At 46.0% G+C, this 16,503-nt stretch overlaps 1 protein-coding gene across 1 annotated transcript; it reads left to right on the top strand.

Moving 5' to 3' along the window:
- Positions 1 to 4,358: 4,358 nt before the first annotated feature.
- Positions 4,359 to 5,405, top strand: LOC136142050 (melanoma-associated antigen B4-like). Its single transcript, XM_065900142.1, has one exon. The coding sequence runs from the start codon at positions 4,359 to 4,361 to the stop codon at positions 5,403 to 5,405; it is 1,047 nt and encodes a 348-aa protein (XP_065756214.1).
- Positions 5,406 to 16,503: the final 11,098 nt, after the last annotated feature.

Raw genomic sequence — 16,503 nt, 5'->3', positions numbered from 1 at the left:
ACTGCTGAGTCATCCCCTCATTCCACCCGTGTGATCTCAGGGAGGGAAGGGCCTCATCTAGCAGGATCAGACTCCAGTTCTGCAGAGGGGGACGTCTTGGCCATAACCAGAGTCAAGGTGAGGACCCTCAGTGCTAATGAGGGGTTCTCTCCCCCAAGGAGGGAGGCTCACAGGGTGGCGCCCGTCTTGTCAGGCAGAGGTGGTCGGAGCAGCGCCCTGACTTCCCCCCACTAGGGCCTCGGGGAGGTGAGGGCTTGGTTCGGAGGCTGGAGGACCCGGGACCATAGAGGGAGGGGTCCCGGGCTCTGATAGACGGCACCGGCAGGACGCAGGGGCCGCTGAACCCCGAACAGTGGGCGTCCCCACAGAGTCCCGCCCCTACCGTCAGCCCTCGATTACCCCACGCAGCGCCGGATGCGGCTCCCCCGGATTTCCGATTCGGAAGCGAGGAGCCCGAGCGAGGAGCCCGAGCGGGAGCCGCGGCGTCTGTTCGTCCGAGCGTGGGTTTTCAGGACTCGTCCGGAGCCACGGTGAGGACCTGAATGTAGCCTGCAGGGACCTTCCCTCCCCCCTCCCCCCATAACAAAGGTGACCCCCCGCCTCCCGCCCCTGCCTGCCATCAGCAGCGTGGGACCCTGATCTGACCTATATGCCAGAGGAGTTGCCGTCTGGAGGGCCTCAGAGAGTGGAGGGCCTTTGTCTAGAGGGGGTGGCTTCTTAGGCAAAGGGTGTAGTCTTGTCCCCAGCAGGTGAAAAGTGGGACCTTCAGAGCTGACGAGGGTCCCTCCTTCCGAAAGGCGTGACTGCACGGGGCCCCCTCCCGCCTTCACCCATGCGATGCTCTAGAGGAGTTCAGGCTGAGAGAACCCCTCATTTCTGCCTGGGGTGGGAAGTGGGGTTGGGGGCTAGGGGACGTTCGGGTAGAGAAAGGCCTTTACGGAAAGGGGGCAGGACTTCCCTGGCGGTCCAGTGGTTAAGACTCCTCGCTTCCACTGCAGGGGGCGCACCTTCGATCCCTGGTAGGGGAACTAAGATCCCACATGCCACATGGTGCGGCCAAAAAGAAAGGGCGGGGGCGTGGACCAAGAGGGTGTTATGTTCGCTAAGTGAAATAAGTCAGACAGAGAAAAACTGTATGATTACTGTATGATTTCACTTACACGTGGAAGCTGAAAAACAAAACAAATGAACAAACAACAGAACAGAAACAGTTATAGATACAGAGAGCAAACGTGGTTGGGGGGAGGAGAGAAATTAGGTGAGGACAATTAAGAGATACAAACTACCAGTTACGAAGTAAATGCGTAATGGGTGTGAAATGTAAAACAACAGGTAGTTGGATGGATGGATGGATGGATGGATGGATGGAGAGATAGATAGATAAGGCAACCCCATTAAGCTTAGGGAGGAGACTTGGCCCTAAAAGAAGCAGAGGTAGGCCCATCAGTGTTAGTAAGCAGACCTCTCGTGAAAACAGGGAACTGCACAAATCAGCAGCCCTGCTCTCAGACCTGGGAGTCCCCAGATAAGGTAGCCGGGATGCGGAGCCCCCGACTTCTCTTCTAGCTACTCAAGGAGGTGAGAGCTGCGGCCTGAGGCATGTAGATTCGGGTCAGTGGAGGGAGGAATCCCAAACCCTACCCGGACTGGACGCCAGAGTCCTGAATGAGGACTGAGGGAGCCACCAACTCCAGAACAGTGGGGTCGGAGAGTCCCACCCTTGCTGTTACCAGGCGTAGCCGAGCCCCAGATCAGCTTTGGCAGAATGAGGCTCGCTCTGACTGTAAGCTCAGGTCCCAGGAAGATGAGGACCTTTTCTGACGGTCACGGGCTCACGTCAGCAGAGGGCAAAGTCCCAGGCAGGGTGCAGAGTCAAGGTGAAGATCCTGAGTGAGGAAATGGAGACTGCTGCATACACAGTGGAGAGAGCTGCATCTCATGCCGCCCCTGCCGTTAGCCCCGGGAGGCCCAGGGCAGAGCTGGCAGGCTCAGGTGCCCCCTAACTTCTGCCTGTGGGGTCTGAGGGAGATGAGGGCCTTGGTTTAAGGGCTGGCTGCCCGGTTCAGCAGAAGAAGAGGAGTCCCAGGCCACGATCGATGTCAAGGCACAAATTCTATGTGAGGAATGAGACAGCTGACTCCCCCAGAACAGAGGAGACCCCACAAAGTGCCACCTCTGCCTTCACCCTGGGAAGCCAAGTTTAGAGCTCTCAGGCTGAATTGCCCTCTCAGTTTCCTCCAAGGGTGGTCTCAGGGACGTCAGGGTTTGGGTCTAATGGGAGAGGCCTCATTCAACATAGGGAAGAAGCCTGGTTCCTAACGAGAGTCAAGGTGGTAACACCGAGTGAACATGAGGGAGCCCCACCCAGAAAGAAGTGAACCACATAGAATCTCATCCCTACTCTCAGACCTGGGAGGGAGACTCAGGCATGGTGACACATTTTCCCAGACCATGGCAGGGAGGTGAGGAACCTCCTTGATGGGAGTATGGGCTCAGGTGAGCAGCCGGAGGATTTCCAGGTAATGCCAGGAACCAAGGAGAGGACCCTGAGAATTGAGGGGACCACCTACACCACAATAGTGAGGGCCACAGAATCTCTTCCTGCCTGTCAGCATTGCAAGTCCACACACAGTTGTAGCTAGAGAGACAAGAAAATTTTCTTTCTAGCGGGTCTCGGGGAGTTGGGGGCCTTCGTATGAGGGGATAGACATCAAGTCAAGACACAGAGGATGTCCAAGTCCTGCTGTGCGTCAGGGTGAGGACACTGAGGGATGATGTAGATGCACACCCACCCAAAGCAGTGGGGGCCCACAAACTCCCACCCCCCTCAGCCCTGGGAAACCCCAGGTAGAGGTAGCCTGATGTGTCACCCCTCACTTCGGGCCCCAGGGACCCAGGCAGATGTGGGTCTTGATCTGAGGCCAGAAGACTCGGGTGGGCTGAGGGAGGAGCGTAGATGCCGTCTGAGTGAGGGCGAAAGAGGCCAACGATGCCGCAACAGTGGGGTCCCGCGGAGTCCAGCCCCTGCTACCAACCCAGGGAGGGCATGGACGGGGGTGACTGGCAGTGGCTCACCCTTTCTTTCATCTCGGGGATCTCAGGAAGGTGAGAATCTTAATGTAATGCAAGCGAACTCAGATCAGCGGAGGGAGGATTTCCGGGATTTGCCAGGACTCACGGAGAAGATGCTGAGGACTGTGGGGGGGAAGTCCACCCCGTGCCAGCGGGGACGGCGCGGAGTCCCTCTCCATTGTCGTTCCTAGAGGCGCCCCCGGGCACAGATGTGAGGCAGAAGTGCCCATCAGTTCCCCACTCGGAACTCACAGGGAAGTCAGCATCTTGGTGTGATGGGTCAGCAGAGGGAGGAACCGTAGACCCTCCCCTGAGTGAGAAATGGGGACCGTGAGGGAGGACCACACGTTATAGGGCCTCAGCCTGCCTGCTGCGGCTTTCAGCCTCTGGAGACTAGGGGCGCTGTGGCCAGGTAAGGCCATCCTCACTTCCACTGTTCGGTCTCAGGGAGCTGTGGGCCTTACTGTGAGGCAATGTCCTCAAGTCAAGAGAGAAAGGCGCCCCCAGATCCTCCCAGGAGACCCAGTGGGGACTGTGAATGACGACTGACGGTAGCACACCCCCCTTCCACCGAATCAAAGGCATAATAAAGAGTCCTGCCCAGGCCTCTGCTCAGCCCTTGAAGGCCCAGAGCATGGTGGTCAGGTGGAGGCTCCTCATTTCTTTGTATCATTTCTAAGGGAGACGAGATCCTTCGTCTGAAGGTGCCACACCAGGGGCAGCAGGAGGGGTCCCAGACCCTTGGTATCGACAAGATGAGGACGCTGAATGGTTGAGGACCAACGAGTTCAGGACAGAGCAGGCCCCACACAACTGTCAGCGCTGTGCACCCCGACAGTGTCCATGACGCAGTTCCTTCTCGTGGGCCCCAGGGAGCTTTGAGGTGTCACCTTTAGAGCAGCACAGGAAAGAGGCCCCGGCCCTACTAAGAGTCGATGTGGCAATCCTGTTTGTGAACGAAAGGGACCCTTGGAACCCAGAGAGGGCCTACCCTACCGGGATCCGTGGTCACCGCCGTCAGCCACAGGCAGGGCTGGCAGGCTGTAGCCTGAGGCTCACTCACTCTCGCTTCATACGCTGGGTTCTCAGGGGACAGGCTGACCAAGAACAAGAGCCTAGTGGTTCCTAGAGCAGTGCCCTCAAGGAAACGTGCAGAGCGGCGTTCTTCAAGTCAGGGTGGGACCTCCCTGCTGAAGGTGCTCACACCCTCTCACCTTCCCTCCTCCAGGTTCCAGCATCACCTGCTCTCCTGCCCACTCCCCCGCTTGCTGTCCCTGCCCATAGTCATGCCTCGGGGGCAGAAGAGTAAGCTCCGTGCCCGTGAGAAGCGCCGCCAGGCCCGGAGGGAGACCCAGAATCTCGGGGGTGCTCAGGCCACTGCAGCACAGAGAGAAGAGTCGCCCTCGTGCCCCTCTTCTCTTTCTCGGGGTACTCCCCCGAGCTCCCCTGCTGCTGGCACTCGCCAGGAGCCTCAGGGAGCCCCAGCCACTAGCTCTCGTGCTGCAGGGGTTTCAGGCCCAGGATCTGATGTGCGTGCCAAGGGCCGGGTTAAGGCAAGGGAAAATTCCTCCCAGGCCTCAGCCTCCGGTGAGAGCTTTCAGAGAGATCCTCTGATCAAGAAGGTGGGAATGTTGATACAATTCCTGCTGGAGAAGTATACAATGGAAGAGCCCGTTACAAAGGCAGACTTGCTGAAGCTTGTGAACAAAAGGTACAAGAGGAAGTTCCCTGAGATCCTCAGGAGAGTTGCTGAGTGCGTTCAGCTGGTCTTTGGTCTTGAGTTGAAGGAAGTCAAGCCGGGTGGTGATTCCTATGCCCTTGTCAGCAAGCTACATGTCAGCGACGATGGGCGTCAGAGCAGTGGCGGGCGGTTTCGGAAGAATGGGCTTCTGATGCTTGTCCTCGGTGTGATCTTCGTGCATGGCGACCGCGCCTCTGAGGAGGAGGTCTGGGAATTCCTGAATGGTTTGGGTGTTTATGTTGGAAGGTGTCACATAATCTTTGGGGAGCCCAGGAAGCTTATCACAGAAGATCTGGTGCAGGAAAAGTACCTGGTGTATCGTCAGGTGCGCGACGGCAATCTCCCGTGCTGTGAGCTCCTGTGGGGCCGGAGAGCCCACGCTGAAACCAGCAAGATGAAAGTCCTGGAGTTTATGGCCAAGGTGGCTGGTACCGTCCCCAGTGCCTTACCAGATCTCTATGAGGAGGCTCTGAAAGATGAGGAAGAGAGAGCCCAAGCCCGAGCCCGAGCCAGAGCTGCAGCCAGGGCTGGTACTCGTGTCAAGGCCAGTGTGCCTTCCAAGGTCATGTCTAGCAGTTCCTCCCACCCTTAGTGAGGTCTGAGGCAGCTTCTTCACTTTGTGTTTGACCAACGCTGCCAACCTTTTCAGTAGTGAGAGGCTAAGCTGGGGCTGGAAAGATCATAATATATATCTTCTTTGTGTTCCTGTTTTATACTAGTATCTTTCAAATGTTGTTTCTTTTACTAGAATGTTTCTTTAGATTCAGAATCCAAGTTTATAAATGACATGGAACACATATTTGTTGTTGTTTATCAGGTTTAAGCGTAAGAGTTTAGGTAGTGTGTAGTACGATGTGAAAACTCCTTGCATCTTTCTGGGGTTCTGGACTGAGATAATACGGCTTTGGAATAGGAATTTTCTTGGAAATGTGAAAGAATGCTGTGGTTTTAAAATGAAAAGCAAAGTTTAGTCAAATTTTGGTTTGTCTTATTCACCTTTGTCTTTCTCTTTGTAAAATTCAAAGATACACACCTAGATGTCCTTAGCTTATTCAAGAATGCCGACAAAATTAGATAGTAATAAATTACATTCCTCACCCAGTGCCTCATTGATTCCCATCTGTAATTGAGCATCTGCTCTTTGGAAGGTTCTGTGCTGGTAGTGATGATGCTAAGATAAAAAAGACCCTGCACCTGCCTGTAGATGTTGAGAGTATAAGAGCAGCTGTTACATAAGGAAGGTGGTGTGATGAAAAAACCCAGTGAGGATGGTGGGGAGAGAGTCCAGATGAGAGCAGTGAAGTATAAATTCTCTTAGCCAGAGCACTTTGAGGTTTGGTTATTTTGCAAATCCCTCCTTGGGAGGTAATTTTAAGTTGGCTGCATGGCGGGCTAGATGAGGCTGTGATAATGGTGAGCAGGGGTCCAGTGCTTTTGCCCCGGTGCAGGTGAACACAGTGCCCAAACAAACCAGGTGTTTTATGCATATTGTCTCCTTTGGGGTGGGATGCTGAGAAGCCCCTGTGCTGGCACGCTGTGCCCTGGGCTGGAGGAGCCCCAGCCCGCTCCATTAATTAGTTATCGGGTTTTTTTAATTGGAGTGTAACTGCTTTACAATGTTGTGTTAGTTTCTGCTGTGCAACGAAGTGAATCAGCTCCACGTATACATATATCCCCTCCCTGCTGGACTTCCCCCCACCCATCTAGGTGGTCACAGAGCACCAAGCTGAGCTCCCTGTGCTGTACAGCACGTTCCCACTAGCTATCTATTTGACACATGGTAGTGTACATAGGTCAATCCTAATCTCCCAATTCATCCCACCCCCCCTTCCCCCGTATCCACGTGTCCGTTCTCTATGTCTGCGTCTCTGTTCCCGCCCTGCAAAGAGGTTCAACTGTACCAGTTATCTAGATTCCACATATATGCGTTAATATATGAGATTTGTTTGTCTTGAGTGTAATCTGGCAGAACTCCTAAATGGGCCCAGATTTTGGTGGTGATGAAACACGTGAAAATCGGTGGGGAGGGGGCGCAGGTTTGGGAGGCAGGGGAATTATTGGTCCTTGACACAGATTCTATAAGGTTTGATTTGTATCCTGGTGAAACCCCTGCCTCCACAAACGAAACAACGTATTCTCTGATAGGGAAAATGTGCTCAGGGTTACTTGCTAAGGAGCACTTTGGTTAATTCAGCTTTCTTTGTCCTAGAGGCCCGCATAGTCTCTGACATCTCCTGGATAAAATGAAAAATTCCTAGAGATGAGGGTATCTCTAGGACAGAGAAGACCAGTCTCTTCTGGTATGAAAACAAGCATCGTAATAACTGCCATGCACGAAAGACCCAGACATCGCCAGCCACTGTGCCAGGTGCTTTACATATATCACATATGTTCCGACAGTTCTATAAGATGAGGCTTATCAAACCCACTTGGCAGACAAAGAACTTGCAGTATTCTCCGGACTGGTAAAGTGACAGAACCGGGAGTACAGCCTGGTCTGAATTCCTCCAGAGCCCATACTGTTCCACTCCTCCCAGCCTGAGGCAGCCCTTCTGTCTCTTAATCCATTTCTCCTTTCACTGCTCCGTGACGTCTCAGGCAATAAGAAAGAGGAACTTGTAGCCAAAATATTAAGAGCAGGCCTAAAGAAGGAAGGTGAACACGAGAATCAGACACCATCTGGGGATTGTCTGTGGGCTTCGTTTACCTAGGATCCTCCTGCCCCTCGCCCCAGGCTTCCCTGAGAGCTGATTGCCCCGGTCCCGGCACGGGGGTCCAGTCCCAGCACTTTCCGGCATCACAGCGCCCTGCCCCTGGGTCTTCCCCAGTGTGCCCTCGTGTCCAGACTGGAAGCTGACCTGCTGGCCAGCTCTTCTCTGCATCTTCCTCTGGAGGCTGCACTCAGCTCCCGGAGGAAGAGACAGCCCATATGCCCTGGCCGCCCCTGACTCGGAGCATCCCGACTCCCCGCAGATCCCGTTCGTCACCGTGGACCCCTGGGACAGCAGCTGCCCTTTCCATGTATCTGTTCACTTCAGACAGTGACGTTTACACACCTCCTCATCCCCACTGGGTGCCTCCACCACATTCTCGGTGTTTGCAAGCCTGCTGGTGACGAGACTCTGATTTGGTGTGGACTCTACAGGGCCTTGGCTTATAACCCCAAGGCTAGGGAGGCCTTGTTTGAAACAACGTGATATTTGCAGTAGGATTTTAATGAAGTGTCTTCTTTGAATCTGGCCACTGAATCCATACACTGATGAGTGAACTTAATTAAGGGGTCCAAAACCAAAGCCTTCTTCCTAAGTGGTAAAGGAGGAGGGACCAAGGAAATCACTGTGTAAACAAACATCTGCTGAGGCTGAATTCCTAAAAACCCATCTTGGAGTCCTTCTTGGAGGTGGAAAATGGTTCTTTGGCAGACATGCTAGCTTTGAACAACAAGGAAAAATAATTCACCATCCTCCCAGTAATTCTTGTCTGTATCTGTCCCAGGGGAGATGCTGTTTGTTCAATATGCTTAATGGCACCTGTTCGGGTGTTCAGGTATGTTCAGTCAGGTGGTGGGTGGCTGTGATTTTGACCGTGCAACCAAAAGTTAGGAGAAAATTCCCAGCCTACTGAGATTACACAGGTTATTGCAATTGGCAATGCAGAAAGGTACTGGTGAAAGCCCTCTCTGCTGAGATGTACAGGGTACTTTTGGAAATTAGATGGAATCCTATATTTGAAAACACGTCTTACATAGTATGCACAAGAAAAAATTGGTGAATTTCAAGGTAAATTTGGCCTTCTCAGAAACTCCTCCAACTAACTAAGAGGGTTGTTGTCATAAGCAATTGCAATAGTTGCTCTTTATTGAGCACATACTATACACCAGTTTATGGGAGACTGCAAACCTCATCCACATCCTGTCTTGCTCTCCCTGGGTTCCTGGGGAGACTATATTCCCAGTCCACTTGTAATTAGGAAGGGTCACCTCCAGACCAAGGCACGAGGGAGTCAGTATGGCACCTCTGTGCTTTCTCTTCCATTCAGCAGCAAACAGAGAGAGCCCGTGTTGAGGTGTGGAGCCACGTGACGTACATAGCCGGGATCTCGGAGTCATCTGTGAGAGGTGAGCCTCTGCCAACCTTCATCAGATTTTATGTGCACAAGAAACAGACTTTTGTTGTGTTAAGTCATTCAGATATCAGGTTTTCTCTGTTGCATCAGTTAGCAGTTACTTAATCCGAGTGATACACAACTACTATTTCTACTCTTAGGCTCATTTAAATGTTTTAATGACAGAGCTAATCATAGCATATATACTCTTCTTATAAAAACTTCTTACACACCTAAATCACAAACTCCCCCCTTACAACATTGCTCGAAAATTCAGCCCCCTTTTCAGAAGTAACCACAATTAACTGTCTGGTGTGTGTCATTCTAAAGCTGATTTGAGGCTTCTTTGTACATAGATGTGCTACAAAAATGTGTTGAATTTTTAACACACAGGGGCCACAGTGTACATGTTGTTCTGTGACTTGTTCTTGTAACTTAATGGAAGTGAATGCAAGATCTTTCTGTGACAGCACTTATAAGACCCACCTCACTTTTTAAAACTGTCATCACCGTTAGAAAAGGTCCCAGCCAGCCCTCTGGTCCTAAGCTACAGCGTGAAGTAGAGCCCCTCAGCCAACCTGTAGATCTGTGAGAACAAACAGTTGTTGTGTTAGGATGCTAAGTTTTGTGGCTCTTCGTTGGGCAGTGGAAGTTTACTAATAAGTACATTAAGGGCTAGCAGTTCATATTTTAATTTTTTATGTTCTTTGTCTTCCACAGGGAGCACATACTATTCCTAAAAATATTTTTAAGGTTAAGAAAAATAAACTTCAAAAGGCATGGGAAATTCTAATTACAGACGTTAGGGAAGCCTTTAAAATGGGAAACATAAGCAAATTACAAAAGAAGAGTGAAGTGACGCATGATTATTTCTCCTACAGAATGAAAACAAAAAGATTACCTATAGACTGTTCTCTCTCCAGCTGGTGGATTGATAAAGAGAAATTTTATATCAGAGGATAAGTTCCTGATAGTTCATGAGTTTCAACATAGTTCTGGAGCATGTTTATCTCACACCATCTAGAAAGGCAATATGTAGTTCGTAAGAGCATGAGATTCTGGAGCCAGACACCCGGTCTTTCAATCCCAGCGCTACCATTTACTAGTTGTGTAATCTTGGGTAAATTCCGTAACCTCTTTGTGCCTCTTTTCTTATCTGTAAAATTGTGATGATAGTAATACCTAACTATAAGATTATTCTGAGAATTAAGTGTAGGGCATTCAGCACGGTGCCCACGAATTCATAAGCGTTATATATGTGTTAACTATTATTTTATTATCAAAGCATTTTGCTGAGTTTTCATTGAAGGATTAATTGACATTTAATACAGGAAGAATATGGGCCCTATAGATAACCTTAACACTTAAAAACTACAATGGAGAAATACTAACCTTCTGAGAGGGAGTCTGTCACATCTGTAGGCCCTAAAGCACTATCGGATGATTTCCATTAATATTAATTAGGTCAATAAAAAGTATTAATGTTTAAATACAAGCCATGGTTATCAGAAAAATTTATTAGCCTTAATACTTCACTCCCCATTTGTATAGGATAAATGAGGTAATTCAAAAGAGAGAGATTTTATGTTTTATCATCAGTAAATAGCTAAGCAGTGAAGAACTGAGGAACTCAGCTTTGACCACGTCTTGGACTAAGTGAGATTTAAGGGTTGTTTGGTATCCAAGGATACCTCTTCATGTAGTTTCTATAAATCTGAGAAGAACAGTTAGTGGCAGCATCGTATTTCCAAGTCTAGATTCCTCCCTATCATTCCCACCTCTTAATTTCGTACGCCATCTTAGCTCGCTGTGCTGCATAGTTGTTTAGTCAGTTAGCAGTCTGGATGTCCACTGTGAAGGTATTTTTTAGATGCGATTAATAGTTCCATCTGTAGGCTTTGAGTAAAGCAGATTACCACCCGTAGTGTGACCGGGCCTCGTGCAATCAGTTGAGGGCCCCAAGACCAAGGACTGAGGTGTCCTGAAGGAATTCAGCCTCAAGACTGCAACACAGGGACTTCCCTGGTGGTCCAGTGGCTAAGACTCCGTGCTCCCAATTCCGGGGGCCCCGGTTCGATCCCTGGTCAGGGAACTAGATCCCACATGCGTGCTGCAAGTAAGAGTTCCCATGCCGCGACTGAAGATCCCGCATGCCACAACGAGGACCCGGCGCAGCCAAAACAAATATATAAATATTTTTAAAAATAAATAAATAAAGGACTGCAACACAGAAACCCTGCCTGAGTTTCCAGTATGCCTGCCCTGCTATACAGACCTTGGACTCAAGACTGTAACATCTGAGTTTCTAACCTACTGGCTTGCTCTATGAATTTCAGACTTGCCATATATATATGTACATATGATCTCTTATTGGTCTGTTTCTTTGAAGAACCCTAACTAATATACCACCTACAGAAATGGAAGAGTCCCACCAAATATACTTCCTAAACACTTCTTCATCCTCTCTGTCCCTATTTACCAATGCTCTTATTCAGAGCTCTGCCGTTTCCATCCTAGTTAATTGAACTTACAACTCTGATATTGACCAGCATCAATATCTTGAAATTACTTATTTCTTTTCCTGATAGTCATAGTTCTTTGTCCCCTTACTTATTGTTAAACTTTGTTTCTCAGAATTCTAGGAGTTCCTTCCTGTGTGCTACTTCTAAGTGATTAGCAAATCTGATTTTTTAGATATCCAGATTGTTTTAGAAGCATATCAAATTAAAATCAAGAGTTTACTTGTGAATCACCTGAATGGTTGTCCTGTGAGTTGAGTGCATTTGTTTTTATACAGGGACACTGGCTGCTCAAAGACCTTGCCTAATTACCTGATCTACTGTAATAGTCCAGCTAGAACTTTGAGACAAATAGAATGCTATTACATTTACTCTTGACCATGCCATGAAATTTTTTAAGTTTATTTTTAACCAGGTGGCCAAGTTACATTAAAATCAGTGGTCTACACTGATCTATCAGTTCCTTCACTTTTACTTCTCAACACATCTGTCCATCTTTCTTACTTCTCCACTGAAACTCCTTTCACCACCACCACTAGGGATCTCCTGGGTGATAAATTCATTGGGTACTTTAAAATATAATGTTTATTTTTTCAGCTTTATTAAGGTATAATTGACACATAAGAATTGTATATATTTAAGGTGTACAATGTTTTGTTATATGTAAAATGTCAAAACACTGTGAAATAATGATTACAATCAATCTAATTAACACACTCACCACCTCACATAGCTACTATTTTCTATTTTTAATAAAAGTGATAAATGTCCACTACAGTACATATGAAATTTTTTAAAAGTTTAATACAGAAATTGAACTATCACCTATAATTCCATCACCTAAATATAACAGTTAACTACTAACAGTTCAGTTGAATCGTTATTAATAATTTGATGCATTTTCTTTCAGAAATACATATATTTATGACAATAATATATATTATGGAATTGCAATAAAGTACCTGCCATAAAACAGATAGGTATCTTTCTTTTTAAAATAATACTTTATAAATATATTACCATGTATTATTCTTCTAATATAGGTGATTACTCTGTACATTGATTTGTGCATTTAAAACATTTTTTAATTTATTTATTTGGCTGTGCCGGGTGTTGGTTGTGGCATGCGGGATCTTCATTGCGGCATGCAGGATCTTTAGTTGCAGCATATGGGTTCTTAGTTGTGGCATGTGGGATCTAGTTCCCTGACCAGGGATTGAACCCGGGCCCCATGCATTGGGAGTGCAGAGTCTTAGCCAAGGGACCACCAGAGAAGTCCCTGATTTGTGCATTTTATATGTAACTTTATGAGTGCAGCCATTTCTCTAACTTAAAATTTTTATACAAATTAGAGTCTGTTTTATTGATATGTCTATTGTGACACCAATATAATACTGTTTTAATATTAAACACTTAAAATACATTTCAAAATGCAGCAGCTATTTGCTATATTTATTCTTTCAGTTGGCTTTTAAAATTTCTTTGCCAAATTCGAACTGAAAATTCACTTGGATTTAGAGTAGGTTTAAGTTAATCCTACATGTTTTAAAAATGACTTCTTTGTGCTATTTAATCTTTTTAACTCCAAGCACATTTTGATCTTTATCCTACTTTAGAGCATTTGACATGGTTGGCTACCCTTTTATGCTTGAAATACTCTTCCAGGTTGCTTTTGGAATTCTACTCACCATCAGTTTTACTCTCATCTTTCTGATCTTTCTTCTTATTCTTCTTGTGGTCTTCCATTTTGGGGTCTCATCCTTAAGTATTAATGTCTTTGTCTCTCCTCTGCTTTCATCGTATAAACACTCCTGGAAGACCTCATTCTTTCCCATGGCTTCAACCACTGTCTGGATGCTGATATCTCTCAATTCAAAATTTCCAGACTTTCTAGACCTCACGTCCTATGAGACAAGTCCTGTAGTAGGGATCTTGGTTGCTTAAATGCCTCACATAATTATCTCCTCAACTGTGATGTTCTGGCAGAATCCTATAAGACACATCCACTTAGATGTCTGTCAGGTACTTAAAATGAAATCTGTCACAAATCTAGACTCATAATTTTATCTTCACCAACCTGCTCCTCCTCTTTCCTTTCCCCTAGGAGAATCCCACCACAATACTATCAGTTACCCATTCCAGAAAGCTGGGAATCACCATTAATCCCCTACACCTCCCTCAGACATTTTAGTCTTTTACTGAGATCTAGCCTATCTCTATATGTCTTAGTAATCTATCACCAAAATAATGCTGTGTAATAAACCACCCCAAAATGTATTGGCATCCAACAATAAACATATTCTCAAAATCACAGGTCTGTGCGGTTTGTGGACAACTCTGCTTCAGGCTGCGGTCTGTAGATTTGGTTTAGATCTACCCCACATGTGTTCATTCTGAGGCCCAGGATGAAGTAACAGCAACTTCCCAGGGTTTAGTTTTTCTCATGGTAGATCACTGGAGCCCAAGAGGACTAAGCCAAATACAGCAAGTACATGCCAAGGCTCTGCTCACGTAATATCCACTAACATTATATTGGCCAAAGCAAGTCACATGTCAAGCTTAATGTCAGTGGCATCAAAGTACACGCTGCCCAACATGAAGCCATAGGATAGGTGCATATATGTAATTATTTCAGGGAAGTGAAGAACTGAGACCAATTATTCAACCTATCACAGCCTGATAATATTACTCAAATTTACCCCATCCTCCACATTCCACTGCTACTGCCTTAATTTGTATCTCTTAATTTCTCCCCCACGTTAGTGAATAACCTCAACTATTGTCTGTGATTCCATCCTTGCCCCCATTGAACGCATCTTTCACACACACACAGTAGAGTCATCTTTATACAGCACAAGTTAGATTGTGACTCTTATGCTTAACATCACTAACTGTGAATCAGGACAATGTATATGTTCCTTTGCATGTCATATAAGACCACTCTTGTCCTGGCCCTAGCCTCCTTTCCACAACTATGAACCTACCAGCACCATCTAGTCGTAATGAAATACTTGCCATTCACTAAACAAATTCGAGAAAGAATTCTGCACTTGGAAGATCATACTGCCAGTGCCTCAAAATGTCTGACATACAGTTGATGCCAAAAATAAATGTTTGGTAAAATAATAATTGTAAAAGACCTTAGTCCTGGCAACATCATTTTCTCACTCACTAGACTTTGCTAGCCTAATTAATTAATTAATTAATTTAAGTAACAAACTGTTTGACCAGCTTTGCCGCTGAGCTCTTTCTGAAACCCTGACAAAATATCATTTTTTCTTATGTGGCCTTTCCTGTCTGTATGTCATAGCTCTTCTTGTGTAGCTTTTATCTTATTTCTAATATTTTGCATCATTTATACTCAGGTTATGATCCTGAAAATTTCATCCCAGGTGACCTGTTAAATTAGAACAAACTCAAAGGGAATGAAAATGGATGTTTCTATCATCACATAATAATGAATATACATACCTTTTGGAAGAAAAAAGGTTTAAAAACCCCAAAACAACTTTGGGAGCCAACTATACATTAGGAAATTTATGGAGATGGAAGTGAAACAGTACAATGTATATCTGTGGTTTAGCATGGTAGAGTGGAAAGAACATCAGTTTTGGAGACAGTCTGGCATCTGCATACCAGCTTTGATACTTTCATTCATTTAATAAATAGTTTGGAGTACCTACTACATGCCAGTCGATATACTAGTGGATACCAAGGTGAACAAAACATGCTCTTATAGTCCAATGGGAAAGTTGAGTGTGCTAGAAATTATTATTTGCCAATATTCATTTTCTCTACTTTGTGCAAATAGGAAAATTTCACTTCCCTTCTCCCTTTAAAGTTGGAGTTTGCCCTGTGACTTGCTTTGTTTAGATGAAATATGGATATATGTCACTTACATGAAGAGGCAATTAGTTGCCAGTACTCAACTCTCAAGCCATAACTTCCCCCAGTGTAGCAATCATGGAAATATTAATACATATTGAGAAAGCAACACCATAAGTTATTGGAACTACTGTCAGCATGAATCCATCAGTAACGCCCATGAGCAGGACCTTCCTGCTGCTCTGCTTTGAATACACAGTGTGAGAAAAAAATTCTGTTTAAAGCCTCTAATATTTGGGGAATGTTTGTTACAACACTGTAACTTATACTAACCTGACAGATACAATAAATATAGAACAATTAATAAGTAGATGCATATAATAAAGGGGGGACTCAGGGTGCCATTGAAGTTAATGACAGAAGAATGATCATTGTATAGTGGTTAAAGATGACTTTCCTGAAGAAATGATGTTAGACTCTGGGATGGATGAAATAATAGTTAACCAAGTAGAGAATGTTAAATGGAGAAATAGTGCCTGTCTTCTAGGGCTAAGGATTAAAATGATCTAACATATTAACTGTGCTGAGCAATTGGCCTATAGCAAAACCTTAATAAATGCTAGTTTCCTTTTCTCATAGTCTCCTAATTGGTTTCTGCCAAAATATTCCTTTGCCATTCACTAGACGCGTCCTAGACTTCTGTCCATCCTTCTTAGTCTCTTCCAGCAGCCACCTTAGCCTTGGATCAGAAGATAATGCCGTGTCCTTTCACTGACTACAGGAAAATAATTCACTTCTACCATAGCTGAAAACTGACCTTAACTAATTTTAAACTGATCATTTTTAAGACCTTCTAGACAGACTGTCAAAGAACAGTCTCCTCGAATCACGACAGGCACTTGAAACCCAATATGTCAGAACAACTTCGGGGCTCTCCCCCAAACCAGAGTTTCTTTCAAGGCTCATTTCAGTAAATGGCCCTAGTATCTACCCTGTTGCTAATATCAGAAACCTAAGCATCATTCCTCTTCTTCATTACCCTCCCAAACTATAACCAAGAATCAAGATCTGTTGATTCTACTGTTAAATATTAGTTTAAAAATCTTCCTAGTTAAAAAAAAAAATCTTCCTAGTTGTCTTAATTTTCAGTAAACTGTCCTCACCATCATCTCTCTTTGATTGCTTCCTTTGCCTTCTAACTACTGATTTCCCTGCATTTGCTTTTATGCACCCTTTCCAATC

The sequence above is a fragment of the Phocoena phocoena genome, chromosome X (assembly GCF_963924675.1).
Source record: "Phocoena phocoena chromosome X, mPhoPho1.1, whole genome shotgun sequence".
Taxonomy (NCBI): Eukaryota; Metazoa; Chordata; class Mammalia; order Artiodactyla; family Phocoenidae; genus Phocoena; species Phocoena phocoena.
This window is presented reverse-complemented; position numbering and strand designations above follow the sequence as displayed.

What these genes read in the sequence shown, in the direction of transcription:
- LOC136142050 (XM_065900142.1), top strand. Translation starts at nt 4,359, where the DNA reads ATGCCTCGGGGGCAGAAGAGTAAGCTCCGTGCCCGTGAGAAGCGCCGC.